At 45.9% G+C, this 17,500-nt stretch overlaps 1 protein-coding gene across 6 annotated transcripts in view; it reads left to right on the forward strand.

Moving 5' to 3' along the window:
* Window positions 1-17,500, forward strand: part of hdac5 (histone deacetylase 5) — a 99,775-nt gene that overhangs the window by 69,104 nt on the left and 13,171 nt on the right. For 5 of the 6 annotated variants that reach the window (XM_053613271.1, XM_053613267.1, XM_053613270.1 and 2 more), the window contains 10 exons: window positions 129-260; window positions 461-573; window positions 4,760-4,879; window positions 4,966-5,182; window positions 5,313-5,518; window positions 5,928-6,212; window positions 13,641-13,806; window positions 14,003-14,136; window positions 14,518-14,638; window positions 17,029-17,078. In XM_053613271.1, coding sequence (XP_053469246.1) covers window positions 129-260; window positions 461-573; window positions 4,760-4,879; window positions 4,966-5,182; window positions 5,313-5,518; window positions 5,928-6,212; window positions 13,641-13,806; window positions 14,003-14,136; window positions 14,518-14,638; window positions 17,029-17,078 — 1,544 coding nt within the window. The remainder of the gene's footprint in view (window positions 1-128; window positions 261-460; window positions 574-4,759; window positions 4,880-4,965; window positions 5,183-5,312; window positions 5,519-5,927; window positions 6,213-13,640; window positions 13,807-14,002; window positions 14,137-14,517; window positions 14,639-17,028; window positions 17,079-17,500) is intronic. The other variant, XM_053613268.1, reaches the window with a different exon arrangement.

Below are 17,500 nucleotides of genomic sequence, written 5' to 3' on the forward strand. Positions count from 1 at the left end.
ATCCATTGATTTCTCCTCCATCCATCTCTTACTGTATCTCTCTGTCGCTCCCTATCTGTGTGTCTCTCTTTCTCTCTCTCTCTCTTTCTCTCTCTCTCTCTCTCTCTCTCTCTCTCTCGCTCTCTCAGCATCGGAGCCCAATCTGAAGGTTCGTTCGCGGTTAAAACAGAAGGTTGCTGAGAGGAGGAGCAGTCCTTTACTCCGCCGTAAAGACGGCACCGTCATCAGTACCTTCAAGAAGAGAGCCATCGAGATCTCGGGTAAACACACACACACACACACACACACACACACACACACACACACACTTGTACACAAACTGCACATTCGAGCGAACAACAGAAGTCATCTCACAAGTCTTTAGATACAAAGATTTGATGGAACACTTGTTTAATTTTATTCCAGTAATAAACGGTTGTATACTGTATACGCGCGTGTGTGTGTGTGTGTGTGTGTACAGTCTCCTCCATGTGCAGCAGCGCCCCCGGCTCAGGCCCCAGCTCCCCCAACAGCTCCAACAGCGCCATCGCCGAGAACGGTTCCAGCGGCTCCGTCCCGAATATCCACGCCGAGGTGAGCTGCACTTAAACACCTTGAACACCTTTAACTCTGTCGTACAGACTGCGGTAAATAACACACTTGTATTCGGAGCCCAGTACCTGCACACAACAGTCGTGTGGACAGACAGATTAGGAAACACGCCCATTTATGGCTGTAAATCTGCGCTGGCCTGACGAGACACGAGAAAATAACGTTGTTAGTGTCCGACACATTATTCCATTTTCTCTCTCAACTAACGACAGGAACAAAAACCAAATGTTGAAGCCGGCACGTAATTGATATGGGTCGGGGCGGGGCGATACGACAAGAATATCATATCACGATATTTCAAGGCATTTCTACGATACGGCATCCACGTGCTTGTGTTTTGGGTTTCTATCGCTTTTACTATTCTATTGTGTGCACCTGGGCTTTAATCTCTGGATTTCACTTCCTAGAGTTTCATTCCTGGGCTTTAATCTCTGGATTTCACGTCCTAGAGTTTCATTCCTGGGCTTTAATCTCTGGATTTCACGTCCTAGAGTTTCATTCCTGGGCTTTAATCTCTGGATTTCACTTCCTAGAGTTTAGTTCCTGGGCTTTAATCTCTGGATTTCACTTCCTAGAGTTTCATTCCTGGGCTTTAATCTCTGGATTTCACGTCCTAGAGTTTCATTCCTGGGCTTTAATCTCTGGATTTCACGTCCTAGAGTTTCATTCCTGGGCTTTAATCTCTGGATTTCACTTCCTAGAGTTTAGTTCCTGGGCTTTAATCTCTGGATTTCACGTCCTAGAGTTTAGTTCCTGGGCTTTAATCTCTGGATTTCACTTCCTAGAGTTTAGTTCCTGGGCTTTAATCTCTGGATTTCAGTTCCTATAGTTTAGTTCCTGGACTTTAATTCCTGGACTTTAATCTCTGGACTTTAGATCCTAGAGTTTAGTTCCTGGACTTTAGTTCTTGGGCTTTAATTTCTGGACTTTAGATTCTAGAGTTTAGTTCCTGGACTAAAATTCTTGGTCATAAGTTTTAGAATTTTAGTTTCTTAGTTCCTGGCCTTTGGTTAAAGTTTATGGGCTTAAGTTCTTCAGCTACAGAACCTGGGCATACCATAGGTTCCTGGATTATAGTTCTTGGTCTTAAATTCCTGGACATAAATATCTGCATTTATGTTTTTCGATGTGTAATGATTTTACAGGTCTCAGCGGAAGCACGTTTTAGCCCTTCTCATCGTGGTTCCCATGGCGACAGCATCCACGCGCTGGTGTTTTGGGTTCTATCGTGTGCACCTGTTCTGTGTTATACTCGATTGTTACGTCTCATCGCGAAGTCTTGCCTTAATATTATCGTGCGGTTCTGTTTCCTAGTTCCACGTTTTCCAGGCATCTTAACGTTTTCGGGTTCCGACTCACGCCCGCTTTGTTGGTTTTACGGTTGCGGATCTTCCTCGTTCGATGTGTTTCGACCGCCGTCATGAAGCTTTTTACGACCATTTGCCCAAATGAATCCTTCCAAAAAAAACAAACAAACAAAAAAACAACAACAACTGGGGAGAAAAACGGAGTAAAGATGTGAAAGGAAGCGCGAGCGGATTTGTGACGTCATGCGTGAATCGAGTCGTCCATGGAGTCGATTCTTCAGGATTCTTCAGTTCCTCTCGGCATGATTACGGTTTAAGAGCGTTAAAATTTTTTTAGCCTGCCGCTCAGGAGATAAGATTTTGCGCGCGTGTGTGTGTGTGTGTGTGTGTGTGTGTGTGTGTGTGTGAAATGGCTCGCAGAACATTTCGCCCGAGGCGCACAGATATAGTAACTCTAATAACGGCGTTGTTAAGCGCGCTTGTTTTGTTGCCGCAGTCCGGCTCGTGTGCTTTTACGTCACTGTTGTCATGGGGTTGAGTAATTGTTTGGTTTTGCCAATCTGTTTTATTTCCTGCCTTTGTATTTCCGCAACCAGCGCATTTATATTCCTGTGCCTAAATCAATCCGCTTTATGGCTTTGGGAGGAAGGGAGGAGGAAAAAAACCCAGCGCAGTCAATGAAAGCCCGGCGTAAGTGGGGCAATAAATACAGCACACATCAGACCTGTCAGCTGGCAATTTTCTGCCCCCTGGTTCGCTCGATTGCTGCCGTTTTCGTCTTTCTCCGCCCATGACATAACCAGAGGCTCGTTACTGGCCTCGGCTCCTACGTGCGTACGCGCGCGTCTGCGTGTACGCGTTCACTATCCTGCCCAAAAATAGCCGGCGGAGACGGTGAGGGTTACTGCACCACCGCCGCTGTTACGCTCGGGCCGTGCGGAGAGCAGAGCTCTGGCGTCATCCACGCCGTGAACAGGCCTTGAACTTTTCTTTTCTTTTCTTTCTATTTCTAATTGGACGGGGTTTTTTTTCGCAGTGGGATGTTTGTTGAGTCAGAGCCGGAGTGACGTCAGAGCCGAGCGGGCCGAGCGGATCGCGCTCCGCGTCTTCGGGCTGATTCACACAGACAGAAAAGGAGATTTGTGCTATTTTTTTTTTGTTTGTGTTTTTTTTTTTTTAAACTCGGTGAAATAATGAATAAGAGCGTGCTGCTGAATGGTGGGACGGAAAGAAAAAAAAAAAAAGATCGCTAGGAATGAATTAGCCTTTTCATTCACAGTCTCCCAAACACACACTTCCGCCGTTCCCCCGGCCGCGTCACGGATCTAAATGCAGAGACGAATAATCGAAGCTGGAACCGGGTTCTCTGTTTGCAGAGGAGTTTAATTGGGCGTCACGTCGAGTTTCGTTTCTCACCGCTTGGTTTTGCGTCACTGTAGTGGAAAATCTCGCGCATGCTTCCTACGTCTGTTCTTCCTCTGCTTCTTATTATTATTCATCTGGTTATTATTCTTATTGCCTGTGCCCATGAACTCGAGCCTCACCACGCCTCCCCGAGTCCTGGTCCTTGCACATCGTCACGAGGGGTCATTACTGTTCCATAACAAGGCTTTGTTCATTTGAAGGGGTTTAGTGACACTTTTAACCTTTTAACTACATCATCATCAGCGTGACTCAAATCTTCCTGGATTCATGGGATGATGCAGAAATTCAGCATCAGTGTGATAAGGTTTATAAATCTATAGTAACAACAAAGCAAAAAGAAAATGTGGCATAAGTGTGACACTAGTGACTGAGGCTTAAGTTCCTGAACTAAGTTCCTGGAGTAAATTCTCTAGGGGTAAGTTCCTGGATTTAAGTTTTTGGGCTGAATATTTTTATTTAGATCCTGTACTAAAGTCACTGGGCTTAAGTTCCGAGGCTTATATTGCTGGGCTTTCATTTCTGGATTTCAGTTCCTAGGATTAGTTCCTGAAATTTAGTTCATGGGCTTTAATTTCTGGATTTAAGTTCCTAGGTGTTGTTCCTGAATTTTAGTTCCAGGATTTAAGTTCCTAGGTTTAGTTCCTGGGCTTTAATTTCTGGATTTAAGTTCCTGGGTTTCGTTTTTTAACTTTCGTTCCTGGATTTAAGTTCCCAGGTTTAGTTCCTAGACTTTAGTTCCTGAGCTTTAATTTCTGGATTATAATTACCCAAGTTTAGTTCCTAGACTTTAGTTCCTGGACTTTAATTTCTGGATTTAACTTCCTGGACTTTAGTTCCTGGGCTTTAATTTCTGGATTTAAGTTCCCATGTTTAGTTCCTGGACTTCATTTCCTGGGCTTTCATTTCTGGATTTAAGTTAAAAGAGTTTAGTTCCTGGATTTTAGTTCCTGGACTCAAATTCTTAGTCATAATTTTTTGAATTTTAGATTCTGAGCTTAAATTCCTGGTTCAGGTTTCTTAGTTCCTGGCCTGTGGGTAAAGTTTATGGTCTTAAGTTCTTCAGCTACAGAACCTGGGCATACCATAGGTTCCTGGATTATAGTTCTTGGTCTTAAATTCCTGGACATAAATATCTACATTTAAGTTTTTGGGATTTAGTTTCTGAACGTAAATTCTTGGGCAAAATTGCCTGGGTTTAAGTTCCTTCTTAGGTTCCTGGATTTCATTATTGGATTTTAGTTCCTGGGCTTTTATGAGAACATGTAGGTGTCTCTGCTCATCTGTCAGTCCATTGAGCTCCGCCCCTTGGTTCCAGTCGTTCTAAACAGCAGCGTGAGCATTAGACTGGATTTATAGATGTGAACTGGTGCAGACCCTCAGAAGTTCATTTGTGTGTGTGTGTGTGTGTGTGTGTGTGTGTGTGTGTGTGTGTATAGCAGTTGCGTTCCCTGCACCAGTCTCTGAACGCAGACGGAGCGGTGAGCCCGCTGAGTCTGTACACGTCTCCGTCTCTACCCAACATCTCTCTGGGTCTGCCGGCTAACGCACACATCACCGTGAGTCCTGCACCACACCGTCTTCACCATCTTACCTCAGACACGATCGTATCCTACACTCTTATAATGCCCGTCTGTCTCGTCAGGCTCCTCAGAAGCTCGGGGTTCAGCCGGAGGCGGAGCGGCAGGTGCAGGGGGTGCGTCAGGGCGGCGTGTTGGGGAAGTTCGGCAGCGGCTCGTCCGTGTCCGTGTGTCTGGACTCGGAGCCTCCGTCGGCCCCCAACAGCCACAGCAGCCACAACTCCCTACTGCAGCACGTCCTCCTGCTGGAGCAGGCCCGGCAACAGAGCGCGCTGCTCGCAGGTAACACACACACACACACACACACACACACACACACACAAACGCATCGCTATGCACATATATTCAGATACTGGTTATGAAAACAGAGTGAACATTAGCAGTAGTGTTAATAGTCCCTCGCTCCTCGCAGTGCCCATGTACGGCCAGTCGCCGTTGGTTACGGGTGAACGGGTGTCGAGCAGCATGCGGACGGTCAGTAAACTGCCGCGGCACCGTCCTCTGGCCCGCACGCAGTCGGCTCCGTTACCGCAGACCCCCCAGGCGCTGCAGCACCTCGTCATCCAGCAGCAGCACCAACACTTCCTGGAGAAACAGAAACACTACCAGCTCAACAAGGTAACACTGAGTTACTGCATAACGCTAGTGAGCGTAAATAAATACCTGTGCGAAATAAGAAATTAGCCTAGGGTATAAATATTGGCACCTCTATCATGAAGATGCGGGAAAACATACAGTAACGGCTTGACCTCTGACTGTTACAAAGCACCGAAACTGGAGACTCCTTCCATAAATGTTACATCAACCTCTCCTTACTTTAAGAAAACTTCAGCGTATCAAAGACGTGGCGTGTCCCCTGCGAATCAGATGTTGCTATAGAAACAATAGCGTATTCGATCAGGTGCGTTAATACAGACCTGCGACGCACAGCTGCGCTACTGTCGGAGCTGCTGTTCTAGAAAAATGAATCAACACCCTTCTGACCAATCACAATCCAGAATGCGAACATTTAACATCTCTCAATTAGATCCTCTCCAAAGGGGCGGAGCTTCCAAGACCACCCCCGACCCACCCCGAAGAGACGGAGGAGGAGCTTACCGAGACGGCGGAGATGACGGAGGAGTGGGGGGAGGGGCCTGAGCGTGTGAGGGAGGGGCTAAGCAAAGAAAGCTCGGGCGAGACGACGCCCCCTTCCGAGCGGGCGGTCCCGCTGAAAGGCGAGAGCACGGAGAGCGACCTTGAGGAAGAGGAGGACGAAGATGAAGCCATCGAGCTGAAGGAGTGTGATGAAGAGGGCGACCCCTACAGGCAGGTGAGCAAGGGGGAAACTTTCTATTCTTGTTTCTTTCTTTCTTTTTATTTTGTGCAGCTTTATTAAGGTGTGATGAGACGATATATCGGTATGGAAGCTTATCGATGTTAAGATTAAGTATTAAATCTTATGAAATAATCTTTAATCTTTAATCATTTAAAAAATAATAGAAATAAAATGCAAATGCAAAGGTGAAAGCAAGTATGTTTTAAGTCCTAGTTTTTTCCCTATATAATTTTCTGTACCGAAACACTGCCTTTTTATGGCTTTTAATAAGTAGAAAGTTGTAAACGGATCCCGTGACGTGTGTACACAATGTCCAGTATTAATAATGTAGAAATGTCGCAGACAGCCGGAGCTCGAGCGTCTGGTGCTGCGTAACAGCGCCTCTGAAACCCTGAAAGCGTTTTTTTCTTTCTTCCAGCACTTCCTCGATCTTTGAGCGCTTTTTCCGTGAGCGTAGCTGCTCTTTGTTATTTCATCACTCAGTCCTGCTGTCTGCTATATTTGGCTCTGCTTTTCCTCTCTCGCTCTCGTTCTGTTCCTTTGTGGAACGTCCTTCAACCTTTGCACTTTAAATCGTTGCGAAACCGACACTGATGAAATTGGGGCCTTGCTGACGCACGTCGCCGAGCTGCGCTGATGTCTGTGCTCTGTCTCATACAATGCTGCAGCCCGAGTGTGACACGTGTCCATGTTAGCCGTGTGTGTGTGTCTGTGTGTGTGCAAACAGTTCAGCTTTAATCAGAGAGAAAAGAGGGAACTTTAGGTACACAGGCCACACCTCCTTCACTGGGACTGACAGTAACACAGGAAACCCCTTCATCTCCTTCATTGGGAATAACAGACACACGGCCACACCTCCTTCACTGGGACTGACAGGTACACAGGCCACACCTCCTTCACTGGGACTGACAGTAACACAGGCCACACCTTCATCTCCTTCATTGGGAATAACAGACACACGGCCACACCTCCTTCACTGGGACTGACAGGTACACAGGCCACACCTCCTTCACTGGGACTGACAGGTACACAGGCCACACCTCCTTCATCTCCTTCACTGGGAATGACAGACACACAGGCCATGCCTCCTTCACTGAATCTGCCAGACAGGCAACTCCTTTTTGCTGCAACTGACAGAGAGAAATACCTCCTTTACTGTGACTGACAGGTACACAGGCCACGCCTCCTTCACTAGGAATAACAGATATACAAACCACACCTCTTTCATTGGGACTGACAGTAGCACAGGCCACGCCTCCTTCACTGGGACTGACAGTAACACAGGCCATGCCTCCTTCACTGGGACTGACAGTAGCACAGGCCACGCCTCCTTCATTGGGACTGACTGTAGCACAGGCCACGCCTCCTTCACTGGGACTGACAGTAACACAGGCCACGCCTCCTTCGTTGGGACTGACAGTGACACAGGCCACGCCTCCTTCACTGGGACTGACAGTAGCACAGGCCACGCCTCCTTCATTGGGACTGACAGTAGCACAGGCCACGCCTCCTTCATTGGGACTGACAGTAGCACAGGCCACGCCTCCTTCACTGGGACTGATAGTAACACAGGCCACGCCTCCTTCACTGGGACTGACAGTAGCACAGGCCACGCCTCCTTCATTGGGACTGACAGTAACACAGGCCACGCCTCCTTCACTGGGACTGACAGTAGCACAGGCCACGCCTCCTTCATTGGGACTGACAGTAGCACAGGCCACGCCTCCTTCATTGGGACTGACAGTAGCACAGGCCACGCCTCCTTCACTGGGACTGATAGTAACACAGGCCACGCCTCCTTCACTGGGACTGACAGTAGCACAGGCCACGCCTCCTTCATTGGGACTGACAGTAACACAGGCCACGCCTCCTTCACTGGGACTGACAATAGCACAGGCCACGCCTCCTTCATTGGGACTGACAGTAGCACAGGCCACGCCTCCTTCATTGGGACTGACAGTAGCACAGGCCACGCCTCCTTCATTGGGACTGACAGTAGCACAGGCCACGCCTCCTTCACTGGGACTGACAGTAGCACAGGCCACGCCTCCTTCACTGGGACTGACAGTAGCACAGGCCACGCCTCCTTCATTGGGACTGACAGTAGCACAGGCCACGCCTCCTTCATTGGGACTGACAGTAGCACAGGCCACGCCTCCTTCATTGGGACTGACAGTAGCACAGGCCATCTCAATAACTATTTTCAGGTCAGTTCAAAGTCTGTCGTGTATCTTAAGAAAAAAAGATCTTTATAAGTATATGAAGTGTCAGTCTGTATCGGGTTGGGGGCACTTACTTATGTGGAGTGCTGAAGTGGTGAGTTCACTAGGTAGTGCGCACTCCGTGTCCCCTATCTAGGGCACTAACATGGATCTGTGATTATACGGTGTGGTGATGGCGGCGCTGGCCCAGTGAATCAGGAACCCGTGTGTCGCTGCGCATTCATTTGCATAACATAAGCTCAAAGAAGTCGCTCCGCAGTGGGGTGTGACGCTCAGCGCTCGTCTTAACACACACACACACACACACACACACACACACACACACACACACACACACACACCCTGAATGAGGGATGAATGAGAGAGAGCGAGAGACTCCTCCTTCTCCCTGAGATCATTGAGGAAAAAAAGTCCAAAAAAGCATTAGAATTCATACCGCATCCTCCTGCTGCTGCAGCAGACACACACACACACACACACACACACACACACACACACACACACACACACACGCCCTGCCCTATGAATGGAAGCGTCCATCTCTGACTCATCTCTCCAGGGTGAATCATCGCCTCCTCTCGCCCCCGCCTCGTCTGCCCTGCACTTCACACCCAATCACAACCCACCAGCTCTGCGTGTGTGTGTGTGTGTGTGTGTGTGTGTGTGTGTGTTAGGCATATTACAAAGCATTAGGGGGCGGCGTTGTTGTATATCGTTGTGAGTTTAGTCATCTCATTGAGACAGCGTCCTCTAAAACGCCTTTATGGTCAAGCACAGATATTAGACTATTGTGCGCGCGCACACACACACACACACATACACACACACACACACACACACTGATACAAAATGTGTGTGTGTCTGCTTCTCCACTTGTCTCTCCAAGTGCCTGGAATACAAATGTGATCCTACACACCCTCTGAGGATGGAGAGGGAGGGGTGAGAGATATACAGAGAGAGAGAGAGAGAGAGAGAGAGAGAGAAATGCAGCATCTTTACTAAATAAGCAGAGGAGTGTGTGTGTGTGTGTGTGTGTGTGTGTGTGTGTGTGTGTGTTTTGAGAAAACATGCCACGTTCTTGTTTTTTTTTTTCTTTCCTTTTTCTCGCTCACTAGCAGTGATTCCAGAACCTTCTGAGAGACCGAAGCTCACGATCCTGATTAACATTGTCTCACTCTTAGCTAGCTAGCACTGCAACAAAAGGTTCCTGAGTTCTTCTGAAAAGGTTCTTGGTTCCTGGATTTCTGAAAATAGGTTCCCGTGTTTCTTTCATTCCTTAAAAAGAATGTTTCAGAGTTATGATAAGGGTGAAAAAAAAGTCCCTGGGCGTGTGAAAAGGTTCTCAAGTTCTTGATAAAAAAGGTTCCCAAGCTCATGAAAAGGTTCTTCAGTTCCTGAAAACGGTTTCTGAGTCTGTGAAAAGGTTCTCCCTTTCCTCAAACAGTTCCTGTGCTTCCTGAGTTCCTGCATTTCTTCACTTCCTGAAAAAATGTTTCAGAGCTTGTGAAAAGGTTCCTCAGTTCCTGGAAGAAGGTTCCTCAGTTCCTGGAAGAAGGTTCCTCAATCTGGTAAAAGGTTCTCCAGTTTTTGAAAAGGTTTCTGAGCTTCCTGAGTTTGTGGAACTATTCATTTTCTCGAGAAAAAAAAAACTGTTTGAGAGTTCATGAAAAGGTGAGCTTGAGAAATGGATCTTCAGTTCCTAAATAATAAAAAAAAAAGGTTCTGGAACTCGTGAAAAAGTTCTCCTGAAACCATTCTCGAGTTCTTCCTAAGTTCCTCAAATGTTGTAAGAGGTTATGACGAGGGCTGCCTGAGTTCCTTCAAATATTGCTTGGTTTATAAACAAATGGTTCCAGAAAAGGTTCCTGGAATCCTAAAGAATGGTTTCTGGCTTCATCAAAAGGTTCTTGATTCCGTGAAAATGAAACCCAAATACCCAAATTGGAGACTGTGAGGACCTTCCTACTAACTTGGATTTAAATCATGGCTCCTGTCCTTTACACACACACACACACACACACACACACACACACACACACACACTTTGTATCCATGTGTGTGTGTCTGCTTCTTCTCCACTTGTCTTTGCAAGTGTCTGGAATACAAATGTGATCCTACACACCCTCTGAAAATGGAGAGGGAGGGGCGAGAGAGATGTACAGAGAGAGAGAGAGAGATGCAGCTTCTTTTCTAAATAAAGAAGAGGCTATGAAGGAAAGTGTAAGAGTGTGTGTGTGTGTGTGTGTGTGTTTGTGTGTGCATGAGCTACGTGTCTTGTCTCGCACATTGAAAACACCCCATGTTGTTGATTTTTCTCTTTCTAGCTCGCCAGCTGTGTTTCTGCTGAGCTTCTGGAACCTTCTGAGAAACCGAAGCTCGTCACCCTGAAGACGTTAGCTAACATTGCAACAAGGGCTTCCTGAATTCTCTGAAAAAGTTCCTTGCTTCCTGTTCCTGGAGTCTTGAAACATCTATTTAGTTCCTGGATTTCTTCACGTCCTAAAAGAAATGGTCCTAAGCTCGTGAACAGATTCTTCAGTTTCTGGCTCCTAAAAACAAGTTCTCAAGTTTGTGAAAAGGTTCCTGAGTCCCTTTAAAGGTTTTACGAGGTTATGAGAATGCATGGAAAGGTTCTTTAGTTCCTGAAAAAGTTCTTGAGCTTCCTGAGTTCCTGCATTTCTTTATTAACTGAAAAACGGTTCCCAGGTTCATGAAAAGGTTCTGATATAAATTCTGGATTTTTTCTTTTTTCACTTCCTGGAAAGAAAGAAAAAAAGTTTCCCAAGCTCAGGAAAAGGTTCTTTAATTTCTGAACAGAGGTCATTGCCATGTTCATGAGATAAATAGGCCACGCCTTCTTGACTTGGACCAACAGATAAATAGACCATGCATCCTTAGGAGAGCCCTTGATGATCAAAGTTGCTAGATTGCATTTCAACAAGGAGTTTTTTTAGTTCTTGGGGAAAAAGTTCCTTAGTTCCTGAAAACCTTCCTGTGTTTCTGAAAGGGTTGATCAAAATGTTCATCATTTCCTAGAATTCTTATGAAATCTTGAAGAGGGTTTTTGAGTTCCTTAAAAAAATCATTGCTTTGTTTAAAAAAAAAAAAAAAGAGAGAGAGAGAGAGCGTGAGAGAGAGTTCCTGAAAAGGTTCTTGTGATCCTTAAATGGTTTCTGGGTTCATCACATTTCTTTTTTTAAGTTTGAGTTTTGTCAAACGGTTCCTAAGACCCATAAAGGGTTGCTGAGTTCCTGAAAAAATCATCTTCTTCTTCTTTTAGTTCCTGAAAAGGTTCCTGTGTTCCTCAAATAAGGTCCTGGGTTCCCGAGTTTGTGAATGTTTGTGGAAAGGTTCCTAAAAAAGTTCTTGAGACCATGAGAAACTTTGCAGAAACTTTGCCTACTATCTTGGATTGAAATCATGGCTCCTGTCTTACACACACACACACACACACACACACACACAGGATGATAGAAAGCAGACAGGACAGCTGTTTACAGCAGGAGAATGTGTAAGTAGCTTTTTGGCAGTTGGAGACGGTTCTGATGGTCCTGTAGTGATTCCTGACGTTCCCTGACTTTCTAGCTCACTGAGCTGTGTTTAGTCTGTCCACAGCTAAATTTATACACACACACACACACACACACACACATTTTTTCTGCTTGGTGTCCTCCATGTGATTCAGTACCTGTCTCGCCATCTGTAAAGGATGAAGAGCTGAAAAAGGTTCCTGAGTGAACAGATTCTTGAGTTCCTGGATTCCTAAAAAGGCTTCTGGGTTCCTGAAAAAGATTTCTGAGCTCGTGAAAAGGTTCTTGAGTCCTTGTCAAAAGTTTCTGAGTGGGTAAAAAGGCTTCTTGGTTCCTGAAAATGTTCCTGAGTTTGTGAAAAGATTCCAGAGTTCATGAAACGGTTATTGAGTTTGTTACAAGGTTCCTGAGTTTTCGAACAGACTTGAGATAGCAGCAAGGTTCTTGTGTCTGTGAAAAGGTTCCTGAGCTTGATGCGCAGATTCCTGAGCTTGAGAAAGTTTATTCCTGGAAAAAAAAAAAGAAAGATTCCTTAGTTCCTGAAAAAGTGTCCGAGTTCATGAAAAGATTCTAAAGTTCATGAAGTGGTTCCTGAGTTTGTGAAATGGTTCCTGATTTCTTGAACAGATTCCTGCGTTTGCAAAAAAGCTTCTTGAGTGTATGAAAAGGATCTTGGGATTGAGCAAGTTTATTAAGTTCCTGAAAATATTCTTGAGTTTGTGAAAACGTTTCTTGGTTCTGCAAGGATTTTCTGGTTCCCAAAAAGGTTCTGAGTTTGTGAAATTATTCTTGACCTTGAGGTTCTCGAATTCCTGAAATATAAAAGTTCCTGGATTTGTGGAAAGATTCTCGAGTTTGTGGTAAACGTTCATCAGGGTTAGGGTTGGCTCTCAAAAAGAGTTTTGAGTTTCTTGAGGTTCTTGGGGGTAGAGTTCCTGTTAAAGGTTTTTGGGTTTCTGAAAAGGTTCCCGGATTGCCGAAAAGGTTCCTGAGTTCAAAACGGCGATGTGATGTGAAATAACGTAGTGGGACTGGTATCTAGCTTGAACGGAAGGTCTGTACTTGTTTCTGTTGGAATTTTGACAACCGCTAGCTTTAAGTAACTCTGACAAAAGTTTGCTTACTGCACCTTTAATTATTAGCATTTCCTCCAATCGTGTGTCGTTTATATATATTTTTTCCCCTCCAGAAAGATCATCAGAAGACACAGCACACAAGCTTGAAGGGTTAAAGGAGCAGTTTGTAATTGAACCTTTTAGGGAAAAGGGGTGGAGCCAAGGAGATCTGGGTTGCTGGGAGGCGGAGCTAATTTCCAGCCTGGAACATAGTGTGAACATAAACCTGAAATTGGAAGAGGAAAAAATCAAATCCACTGCATGGCAATACTGTAATGGTGTAATTAAGATGATGTAATTATTTCAGGTCCAGAAACAAAATGACAGACCGCACCTTTAAAGTGCTCATAGATGAACCCGGTATAAATTCCTTTTCCACCTTCTGCATCTGGTCACTTCCAAGGGCGTAACAAACTCCGACGGCGTCACACACTCTGGCTTTATATCGCCGCTGTAAAACACACACACACACACGCACACGCACGCACGCGCGCACACACACACTCGCACTTTAGCGTGAACCGTAACGAAAGTGAAGCGTTTCTCTGTCCGCAGTTCTCGGAGCAGCAGCACCTGCAGCAGCTGAACGTGTTCCAGGCGTCTCTGTCCATCACGGGAATGCCGCACAGGCCTCTGGGAAGAGCGCAGTCGTCCCCCATCACCTCCAGTCTTAAAGCCACGCCCATGGGAGAATTACCCATCAAGCACCTCTTCACTACAGGTACCAATCGTTAGCAAATTGTCGTGGTGTAAAAGGGAAAGAAAAAAAAAAAAATCACACCGCGTTGTGCTGTTATAGGAAAACGATCCACGTCACCGTGGTAACAGGAACACCGTTTCTAAAGATCGAGTCGGAAGTGCGATCGCGATTCGGATTCGTTCCTCACGTCAGTTTTTGCGCTCCTCCTTTCCGTCAGGTCTGGTGTACGACACGCTCATGCTGAAGCACCAGTGCATGTGCGGGAACACACACATCCACCCGGAGCACGCCGGACGCATCCAGAGCGTGTGGTCCAGGCTGCAGGAGACGGGACTGCTGGGCCGATGTGAGGTGAGAGCGCCGCCTGCTGGCATGCCGCAGGAACCGCACGCAGCCTTATTCTTTTTACCCAGCCATAAATCGTCTGAGATTTGATTAAACGCAGTTCTGTAGAAAACTCACAGCCCACCATTTTGTGTTCAGTCAAATGGCCACTCAGTGTTTCGTGCTGCTTTAGTGCCGTTTACGAACAGTAATGAGCGACGACGGTAGAAAATGTTCGTGACTGTATGACATCTGCAGATATTTTATTCCTAATATTCCCGAACATTTTATTATCCTTAGTGTTTTCCCTCCAAATAATTACAGATAAATACTGAACTGAAAACTAAAACGCAATTTATATACACTCTGTGTGTGTGTGTGTGTGTGTGTGTGTGTGTGTGTGTGTAGAGGATCCGGGGCAGGAAGGCGACCCTGGATGAGATCCAGACGGTGCACTCGGAGTATCACACACTGCTGTACGGCACCAGCCCCCTCAACCGCCAGAAACTCGACAGCAAGAAGCTCTTAGGTGTGGAGCTCAGTGATCACACTTCCTGTTCCACACTCCTTCATCTCTCTCTCTCTCGCTCTCTCTCTCTCGCTGTCTCTCTTGCGCTCTCACTCTCTCTCTATCGCTCTCTCTCTCCGACTCTGTCTGTTTCTCTATCTCTCTCTCTATCGCTCACGCTCTCGCTCTCTATCTCTCGCTCTGTATCTATCTCTCTCTGTCTCTCTATCTCGCTCTCTATCACTCTCTCTTTCTCTCCAACTCTCTGTCTGTCTCTCTCCATCTCTCGCTCTGTCTCTGTCTCCATCTCTCTCCGTGTCTCTCTCTGTCTCTCTCGCTCTCTATCTCTCTCTCTCTCTCCGACTCTCTGTCTGTCTCTCTCTATCTCTCGCTCTGTCTCTGTCTCCATCTCTCTCCGTGTCTCTCTCTGTCTCTCTCGCTCTCTATCTCTCTCTCTCTCTCTCTCTATATATATATATATATATATCTCTCTCGCTCCCTCTCTCTATCTTTCACGCTCTCTCTCTCTCTCCGACTCTCTGTCTGTCTCTGTTTACGTTCTGTCGTAAGCGCTTGGTCATAAACTGAATTTCTAAGATAACTGCATGAAACATGAGCTAGTTTATGGTTCTGGAACGTCTGGAGACACTCAGGAGACGATGGAGATGATCTATCGATGATCCGAAATTAATTCAAAACCAGCTGTTGTTATTATTATTATTATTATTATTATTATTAATCTTTTTATACTGTTACCAAAATTGTCATTCATTTAGCTTTTTTATTAGAGATGGCCCGATGTGACTTTTTTCTTTCTTTCTTTTTTCCCCCCGATACCCATACCGAAACCGATCTCTATATCCATCTGATATTTATTTCTTTAAAAACTACTTTTAAAAATGTTTTATTTGTTTGTTTGTTTTTGTTTTTTTAAACCGGAGCCCTTTAACAGATCTCGGGGGGGGGGGGAATACACAATTAAAAACACGGCCTAGACAACAAAAAAAACCCGCAAAAATCACTTACACTGCAAATCTAATAAATATCCGGAAGTATAAATATAATAAAATACAGTTTTGCAAATGTAAACAAAAACAAAATCCAGTTCCAGTCTTTTCCATTTGTTACAGGATCTGACTCAGAGTTCTGCTGGGTTTGTTGTTGTTGTTGTTGTTTTTTTGTTTTGTTTTGTTTTGCTGGTATCGACCCGGATAACGACCCCGGCGACGGGATCAGTGCCGCCTCTCGTTTTTCTGCTTTTTAAAATGGAAATGCTCTCGTTAAAACCCTCGAGTAATTCATGCTTAATTGAAAAAAAGTACTAAGTACTAAAAAAAACACGACGTTATTAACGTTCCATCCTTTCACCAGGACAAATGACCTCCCCAAGCTGAGCTGAGAACACTCAGACACACACAAACAAACAAATCGGATCATTTAATACAGGTGTTATGTACTAGGAAATACGTAAACTAGATAAATATCTACGTCGTGATCTCGGGGACTGAGGCGGGGGACGTCCTGGACGCGGGGGGCCAACCCATCAAAAAGGGCACTGTCACACACACAATCACACACACACACATTCATTCATTTGTAAACGACAACCAATCCGCTTACAGCGCATGTCTTCGGACTTGGGGAGGAAACCAGAGTACCCCGAGGAAACCCCCGAAGCACGGGGCGAGCATGCAAACTGCACACACACACTGGGGAGGTCACGAATCGAACCCCCAACTCCGAAGGTGCGAGGCTACCCACGAAGCCACCGTGCCTCTGTCTTCTTATCTGTCTTTGTTCTGACGCGGATGTGTTTTATCATCAGCGAGGCTCTCGGTTTCTCCGTCGGAAAAGTCACCGCTGTGTTCGTTTGTGGTTTGTAGCTGGACACACACACACGCACACACACGCACACAGCTGTCGCAGCGGTCGAGCCGTCCCTGATCCCTCGTCTCTGGAGGAGATTCTCCGTCCGTAATAATGAAACTCCCGCCTCCGGCCCACGCTCGCTTCCGGTCTGCTGCACCGCTGAAGCTGAACCTCTTCTGACAGACGCGCGAGTATTTTTAGGCTCTAGACTTTTCTGCCACCTACGTCTCTGAGTCACCAGCCGAGAGGGAAAGTGTGTGTGTGTGTGTGTGTGTGTGTCGGGGGGAGGCGTGGGTTGTGCAGGAGACGTTGGCTGCCGTCATCTCCGCTCCCACTGCACGGTTTTACGATGGGTTTCGACCTTCACCCCTCCTGATACACTGTTCAATAATAATAATAATAATAATAATAATAATAATAATAATAATAATAATAATAGTGCATCCTCATTTTCATCATCATCATCTAATCAGAGCACTCAGGACGGAAATGTGATATTGAGCGTAAGCATTTTAATTATTTAACGCTTTTCCTCCTCGCAGGTCCCATCAGTCAGAAAATGTACGCCGTGCTGCCGTGTGGAGGGATTGGGGTGAGTACCGTTCACTAAATAATAATAAACATCATTCATAATAATAATAATAATAATAATAATAAGTTCACACGCCGATTAATTCCTGCATGTAACCGATTACTAAAGAGATTATCCAGCGGTTTTATTCCGCTTATACGCCAGGAGTTTCCCAGCGATTACAACGACTTGTCCGTTAAAGCGCGACTTTCCTCGCGCGTACTTTTTGTCCGTTTATAGTTACAGTTTAATGTTGTGGGACGTCTGTGAAACATGACTTCTCACGCATACAACAATACAAACACAACAAGGCAAAAAGACGGCGTTTTACCGAGAAAGCGTGAACTCTTGTGTCCTGAAGATGTGGGGAAAACGCGGAGCTTCACTGTTACACAGCGCTGACACTGGAGACTCCTTCCATGAGTGTCCAATAAACATACATC

The sequence above is a fragment of the Ictalurus furcatus genome, chromosome 24, assembly GCF_023375685.1.
Source record: "Ictalurus furcatus strain D&B chromosome 24, Billie_1.0, whole genome shotgun sequence".
Lineage (NCBI taxonomy): Eukaryota > Metazoa > Chordata > Actinopteri > Siluriformes > Ictaluridae > Ictalurus > Ictalurus furcatus.